The sequence below is a fragment of the Tachysurus fulvidraco genome, chromosome 14 (assembly GCF_022655615.1).
Source record: "Tachysurus fulvidraco isolate hzauxx_2018 chromosome 14, HZAU_PFXX_2.0, whole genome shotgun sequence".
Taxonomy (NCBI): domain Eukaryota; kingdom Metazoa; phylum Chordata; class Actinopteri; order Siluriformes; family Bagridae; genus Tachysurus; species Tachysurus fulvidraco.
The window spans coordinates 2,022,763-2,030,262 of NC_062531.1; the positions used below are offsets into that span (position 1 = coordinate 2,022,763).

Sequence of the window (7,500 nt, forward strand, 5' to 3'; positions counted from 1 at the left end):
TTTCCTCCTCCTACTTACTACCTACTACACCGAGAGCCGCATCCGGAAGTGACGTAGGCGCAAATTTTTGCCATTTTTTGCTTGTTTGTTTGTTTGTTTGTTTAAATGAATAAACAGAATTAAAGACTGAAGAACGGAGAATAAAGTAAATTAAAGAGGATCATATAATTTCATATTAAATTCGTTATACATAGAAAAAACGTTGAAGTATTTAATTTTAGGTGGGGAAAAATATATAGTATATTTATTTTAAGAATAAAGTCTGAATACACAGATGACGTAATAGAGATAATAAAATAAAAGTGACACGGTTTATTTTACACACAAAGGTGTTTAGGTTGTCTTGGTCTTGTACTCATTTGTTTGAGGATCTAAAACAGATAACAGTGATACAAGAGCAAACACAAACGTATTAAATACTTTTACACAGGATTTATAGAAATTATAGACTAGAATAGTTTTTAACGACTCCATTTAAAAATGATAATAATTATTATTGTTATTGTTGTTATTCTTTTTAACATATTGTAAACTGTTTTATTAAAATCACGTTTATTTTCTTTAATTGTTCTTTTTTATTATGATTTTATCGTGTGTCTCTTATTTTTACATATTTTTTTCTCTCTCTTATAAATTGTTTACTAATTTCCATGTAAAGCACTTTGAATGACCTCTGTGTATGAAATGTGCTATACAAATAAACTTGCCTTGCCTTGTTATAATTATTGTTATTGTTTTTATTGTTATAATTATACTTATTATGGTTGTTATAATAATAATAATAATAATAATAATAATAATAATAATAATAATAATAGAGTCTATACATTGATTTAAAACCCTATAGATGAGAGAATTGATTTAAAGAATAAGATAAAATACAATTTAAACACTTTTGTTTATGAAAAAACTTTAATAAAAAAAGGTATTAACATTGTTGTATTAAATTATATCTATTAATAAAAGTCCTTATCAGACATGATTAGAAAGGTGTGTGATGTCTAAAATCCGACTAGACCGTGTGTGTGTGGTTTCATTTCCACGTGTCCTGGGGTTGTGACGTCAGTAAAAGATGGCGGCGTTGTGCGCGAGGAGCTTAGGGAAGGTCGGCAGGCTGTTTCCACACAGCACGAGTTTCTCAGGCTGGAATCCGGTGCCGCTATCCACGCGACTCTGTGCGCGAGCTCACGGCGGCAGTGCACAGGGACCTGCACGCGCCCTGAGACGGACCGGAAGCGGCGGAGCGGCGCTCAGGTGTGTGTTCCTGCTCGGAGGTGGACTCGGTTTGTACCACAGCGTTAAACACACGGTGCAGAAGCAGCACGCGCAGCAGCACGAGGTCAGTCACATTGTTGTCACCATAACAACCTGCTCATTAAAGTCACGCACTTATAGGAACCAGAAGGCGGTAATTTTTATTCCTTTTACTTCTACTGATAAACCTGCAGGAGGCCATCAAATATTAACGTAATACTAAGTGCATTAAATCACTGAGGAAACCAGAAACTGACTTCCGGTCGGAAATCTTGTGGAGGTGCAGGCGGCTGTGGATGTGGAGGTGCAGGCGGCTGTGGATGTGGAGGTGCAGGCGGCTGTGGATGTGGAGGTGCAGGTGGCTGTAGATGTGGAGGTGCAGGCGAATGTGGTGGATGTAGACGTGGAGGTGCAGGCGGATGTGGATACGGATATTTAGGTGGATGTAGATATGGATGTGGATGTGCAGGTGGATGTGGATACGGATATTTAGGTGGATGTGGAGGTGCAGGTGGATGGAGGTGGACGTGGGCTTGATGCACCTCCTTGTGTTACTTTCCTTTTTAAAGTAAATTGCTACTTCTGGCGACACGTGGGACAGCGAGTGTCGGTGTGTGGACGTGGACGTGGTCTAGTAGAAGACAGTAGAGGTCACATGATCTGTAGGAAAGCGCATCTTGCTACACGCTCATACGCTTCAGTCCACGCTCACGCAAGTCAAGTCGCTTTGATTGTCATTTAAACCCTATATATCTGTTGCAGTACAGAGTGAAATGAGACAACGTTCCTCCAAAGACAGCTGAGGACTTCAGTAGACTGTTAGTCCTCGACACAGAAACACAGTGCAAACAAAATACACAAGACGTTACACAAAAGACAAAAGCAGCGCTACTGGACGTCAGAGACAAGACAGGATAAGGTGACTCTGGTTAGAAGTTGTTGTTGTTTTTTTGACAAGGTTGTGAGGGACCACTCGAAGCACGGGATTGGTCCAAGGAATTGTTCCAGCCAATCGTTGACGGGTTTGAGTTGCACCTGATTTGCATGAGATGGAGATGGTGTTGATTTGCACCGAATTGAAGCGCTTTATTTTCTAGGCAGCTGATCAGGGACGGGATCTGAAGCTGACGCTGTATCAGTATAAAACCTGTCCGTTCTGCAGTAAAGTGCGAGCCTTCCTGGACTACCATGGCCTCCCGTACCAAGTGGTGGAGGTTAACCCCGTCATGCGGCAGGAGATCAAGTGGTCTACCTACAGAAAAGTTCCCATCCTGATGGTGAACGAAAGTGTGGTAAGTTTGCAGCGTAACGTTTCTACCCGAGTTCCGGGTCGTCGCTCTGCCGTTAAACTCGGTCTTTCTGCTCCGCTTCTCTCCTGAGCAGCAGCTGAACGACTCGTCCGTGATCATCAGCGCTCTGATGACGTACCTGATCAGCAGGTGAGTGATGTTCAGACCCCACATGGTCCTAAGCTTGCGACCCGGCTTGCGATTAATGCTCGGCTTGACCGGCGACTCCGCAGGGAGAAGAGCGTTCCCGAGATCCTGAACTGTTATCCTGAAATGAAGGCAAAGAACCACAGCGGCAAAGACGTGACCGAGTTCGGGAACAAGTACTGGGTGATGGTGGACGAAACCAGACACAGGCAGTTCTATCCAGAGAAAACGTCCAGGCAGTGAGAGAGACACACACACACATATACACACACACACACACACACACAGTTCAGAACAATCCACTGGCAGTCTGGACTGTGAATGGATGAGTAACACAGTAAGAGTGTGTTTGTGTTTTTTCAGAGAGGAAATAAAATGGCGTCAGTGGGCAGACGACTGGCTCGTGCACCTCATCTCCCCTAATGTGTACCGGACCCCGGCCGAGGCTCTGGCTTCCTTCGACTACATCGTACGCGAAGGAAAGTTCGGAACCTTCGAAGGCTTCTTTGCCAAGTACGTGGGAGCGGCGGCCATGTGGATCATCTCCAAACGGCTCAAGAGCAGGTCAGTGAATGCAGCGTAATTCCATCCTGCTTCACTTCATACACAGAGACTCCGAGAGGTTTCGGTTAATCTGCTGTGTGATCTGTGATCGCTATAAACGACACGATACACAACTTTACAGCACATCAACACAACACACACACACACACACACACACACACACACACACAGCTTCACAGATGTCTCTATGTCCTGTGTTATATGCGGCGAGCGTTAAGAATAAAAACTACAATCTGATCTAGGGCTGGGCGATAAACCGATAACGATATGTATCGCGATAGACACGCGATCGATATCAATAAAAATGTTTGATAAAACGTTCGATATTTTTTATTCTTCTTCGGAACAAAGTTTGGTTGCATTAACAAAGGCACTCGCTCTCTCGTAACCTAGCAACGTAGGGAGTGACACGCTAACAGCCAATAACGTAACAGTATCACGTTTGGTTGCGCCCCGTCGTCGTCTCGTGCTGGTCTGCTGGATTCCGCTTCAGTAACCGGCGACTGATGAGCAGGAAATGAGCCGCAGGAAAAGATTTATTTAATTATAAATAAAAGAGGAAAAGTCTGATCGCCAGTATGGCAGTTTTTTGGATATCACACCAACATCATCTGCAAATCATGCAAGACCGCCGTCCCTGCTATTTTATTACACTTTATTAAGCATTTCTTACATTTTGCACCTTAAATGTTAAGAGATAATAGTTAAATGTTCATTGTGACTTTAGACTTATGTTTACATTTTAATTATTGGAGGTTTCCTGGTTGGTGACATTTCTGTCTTAATAACTGAGGGGATTCTGATCAGAGGAAGGTTTAAGTTTAAAATAAAACTGTTTAAATGTAATAGATTTTTCTCCTGGTCCTTATTTTAAATGGGTCATAAAAAAAAAGATCAATAAGTATCGCTATCGTGATACAGTTTTCAGTCGTATCGCCCAGCCCTAAGCTGAGATTTCGATTTGATTTGTTTATTTGTTGTTGTTTTCCCCCCTTCGTGCCCTAAGACACAACCTGCAGGACGACGTGAGGCAGGACCTGTACAAGGCTGTGAACGACTGGGTGGCAGCCATCGGGAAAAACAAGAAATTCATGGGAGGAGAAAAACCCAACCTCGCCGACCTGGTAAAGGAAATAAATGAAAGACAGAAGCGCACACTTCCTGTTATGTGAACGATGAGCTGTAGACGGATTTCTGCTTAAACTCTAGTTTCTTCCTTCGTTTGTTTCTTCGTACATTTACGTCTCCTCCGTCTCTGTGTGTGAAGGCAGTGTTTGGTGTTCTGAGGGTCATGGAGGGTCTTCAGGCTTTCGACGACATGATGGAGAACACGAAAGTGAAGAAGTGGTACGGACGCATGCAGAACGCCATGCGCCATCATCGCCAATGACACACACCCCCACCCACCCACAGAGGTGTATGCAATGAGAACTAGTGGAAATTTCTCCTGATCTTTACTTCTGTGTCTTTGGCTTTCACTTTATCTGATTCTGGTAATTTATTTCTCTCTCTTATGTAACTATAAATAAAGAACTGATGTCATAATTCTCCTAATCTGATGTATAAAGTAATGGCACCCCATCAATCAATTTCACATGTGAAACACACACAAACATCAAATTTCACTGCTTCGGGTTCGGTGTGTGCAAAAGTTCGAGTGTTTTACTGAATTAAAAGCCTAAAGATCGATAATTTGGTTCTATTAAAGAAAAGAAACTGAAACATTCATTAATTCATCCATCTTCTACCGCTTATTGGAACTTCTCGGGTCACGGGGAGCCTGTGTCTGTCTCAGGGGTCATAGGGCATCGAGGCAGGATACACCCTGGACGGAGTGCCAACCCATCACAGGGCACACACACACTCTCATTCACTCACACACTATGGACAATTTTCCAGAGATGCCAATCAACCTACCATGCATGTCTTTGGACCGGGGGAGGAAACCGGAGTACCCGGAGGAAACCCCCGAGGCACGGGGAGAACATGCAAACTCCACACACACAAGGCGGAGGCGGGAATCGAACCACTGACCCCGGAGGTGTGATGTGAGGCGAACGTGTTAACCGCTAAGCCACCGTGCCATCCGCTTGAAAGAATCAGTCTCCGATTAAAAGTACAAATAAAAAATAATATAATAAATAAAGTAATTAACTATCTGTGTAAACTGTAAGGAATATTCTGCTATTCTGTGTTGTAAAAAAAATCCCCCGAGAACAAAACCGACTCCACGCCGCGAGTCGTTTTAAAATAAACTTTGACTTTATTGTTTGTACTCTTACACATCAAAAAAAAAAAACACAACAAATCCCTAAACTGAAATAAAACTGCGTGTGTCTGAGGTCTGCGTGTCACAGAAAGAAAGAAAAAAAACCTGACGAATGATTTTAATAAACAGAGAACGCAAAAACTGCAGCTGGAGTTTTTTTTTAATCGTTATTTAAACATCCGAAACGACTCGATCTGCTCTCGTTACTGCTTTCTGAAGTTTCCTGCGGTTTGATCGTTTCCACTTTCCTTTTTAATTAATATTAATCTGTGGAACGTAATGTGTGTCATAATCGTCACTGAGGAACTCGACGCATCCGACATGCAGAAGGAGCTCGGTAAGTGACAACGAGATGCTTATAGAGCTTCGTGTCGCTTAAGATTTATAAGAACATCTGTGAAGCTTGTGTTTGATCACATCAGTACTGATCCCACCTAAACACAACTCCTAATGGGTTAGGTACTGTACCGTGTATAAGTATTCACCCCCCTCTCTTATTCATTATAAAGAACTAAAGGAGACATCGGGGGGCATCGAAGCCCCTTAATTCGGTCGAGCTGTGTGTAGTGAAAGGATCAGAACTCTCACCTGATCCTGATCTCACACACACACGAAGACCTAACCATGAAGGAGCTCCCAAAACAGATCTGACATTAGCCAGTGAGCAGGAAAGAGAGAGAGAGAGACGGAAGGGAACGATAGAGAGATGAGGAAAGCTGTGTGATGGATAATCAGGAAGCTGGACATGATGGAAGAAAGACACAAAGGGAAACTTTCAGCCACGGGACACGGCTCTACGTCAGACAGGGTGAAGCGTGGTGGTGGTAGCGTCGCGTACACGGATTGCCGTAGACGCTGTTAGATCCTGAGATGTTGTACAGGTGACTCTTTAGAGCTTCTGTAACACCAACACACCACCTTGATGTTTTATTTGTGGTCTATTACATGTAGAATCGTGACATAATCTTCGAGAGGGGGGTGAATACTTATGCAACGGCTCGTGCATTATACTTTCAAAATAAACGTTAAGTCTGAAGACTGAGTCAAACTTAAACCTTCACGCTAGCTACATGGTTTAAATCTGTTTAAAGGTTAACGGGTAACTATGGTAACGACGAGTCGCGGTGTTAAACGTCTTCTGAACTTTAAAAAGAAAGTTCTCTAATGATCGTGCGTGTGTGTAAACGGTCAGTGATGAGACCCGCCCCGCCTTTACACAGACACACAAATCACACGGTTCTTGCTGTTTGAAGCCCTGCCCCCTCGTGTGATTGACAGCTGTGTCGACGACGCCTCGGGGCTGGTGGACGGCTCTCGTTGAAGAATTAAGAGACGAATCGTCCCATCGGGGGTCACTTGGGTCACTGCCATGTTTGTGTAAAGCATATAGAGTTTTTTTTTATTTCGGTCAAACCTTCTGTACCGTGATTACGTTTAAATAAATAAAAAATTTTTTTAAAAAAGACGAGCGGCCATCAAAACTATACGATGATGTTTAAACACGAATACTGTAGAAACCCCTCCCACGCCCACTCGGCCACGCCCACCGACTTCAGCCCTTTTGACTAGAAAACAAACAAAGACATCCCCCAACCCCACCCCACATCACCCCACCCCCTATCCAACACACACTCGTCCTTCATATCTCTGCTGGGATACGAGGAGCACTGGATACATACATATATGAGAACGTACACAAAGTTTATGACGCATTCTCTCACCCCCGTCTGCTCCCCGTCTGACCTCGTCACCTTCTACGCTGGATTATAACTATATGGTTAAAGTAGCCATGTGGTATATAAACATGTTTGACAACAACAACAACAACAACAAAAATACGGTTGTGGTGTAACGAGATCATCACATCATGATGTTCGGTAAATAAGAACAGTATTGCGCGGTGTGACGTCTCGTATAAACCACACCTATTAATTAGCACAAAGCTGCAGTTTGGCGTGTGTGTCGCATCTCGACAGC

General features: G+C 43.3%; 3 protein-coding genes across 4 annotated transcripts in view; 1 reads left to right on the forward strand and 2 right to left on the reverse strand.

Annotated features, from left to right (window-relative positions):
• abhd17ab (abhydrolase domain containing 17A, depalmitoylase b) overlaps positions 1-84 on the reverse strand; it is an 11,255-nt gene extending 11,171 nt beyond the window's left edge. The window contains exon 1 of the mRNA XM_027157194.2: positions 1-84. This exon is cut by the window's left edge and continues 209 nt beyond it. The gene's annotated coding sequence lies outside the window, so the exon portion shown is untranslated.
• A 958-nt stretch (positions 85-1,042) lies between these two features.
• On the forward strand, positions 1,043-4,799 carry ptgesl (prostaglandin E synthase 2-like). Its single transcript, XM_027157196.2, has 7 exons — positions 1,043-1,339; positions 2,352-2,546; positions 2,638-2,693; positions 2,777-2,929; positions 3,054-3,254; positions 4,261-4,378; positions 4,522-4,799. The coding sequence occupies exons 1-7, from the start codon at positions 1,073-1,075 to the stop codon at positions 4,642-4,644; spliced, it is 1,113 nt and encodes a 370-aa protein (XP_027012997.1). The 5' UTR covers positions 1,043-1,072; the 3' UTR covers positions 4,645-4,799.
• Positions 4,800-5,494: 695 nt separating this feature from the next.
• The window catches only part of zgc:77486 (uncharacterized protein LOC405808 homolog), a 9,032-nt gene continuing 7,026 nt past the window's right edge, over positions 5,495-7,500 (reverse strand). For both annotated transcript variants that reach the window (XM_047799966.1, XM_047799965.1), the window contains exon 6: positions 5,495-7,500. This exon is cut by the window's right edge and continues 1,113 nt beyond it. The gene's annotated coding sequence lies outside the window, so the exon portion shown is untranslated.

Excerpts from the sequence above, each read along its gene's own strand:
- ptgesl (XM_027157196.2), top strand. The coding sequence starts at position 1,073 with ATGGCGGCGTTGTGCGCGAGGAGCTTAGGGAAGGTCGGCAGGCTGTTT. Across the intron at positions 3,255-4,260 it reads TCCAAACGGCTCAAGAGCAG|ACACAACCTGCAGGACGACG; the intron begins GTCAGTGAATGC and ends TCGTGCCCTAAG. Across the intron at positions 4,379-4,521 it reads AACCCAACCTCGCCGACCTG|GCAGTGTTTGGTGTTCTGAG; the intron begins GTAAAGGAAATA and ends CTGTGTGTGAAG.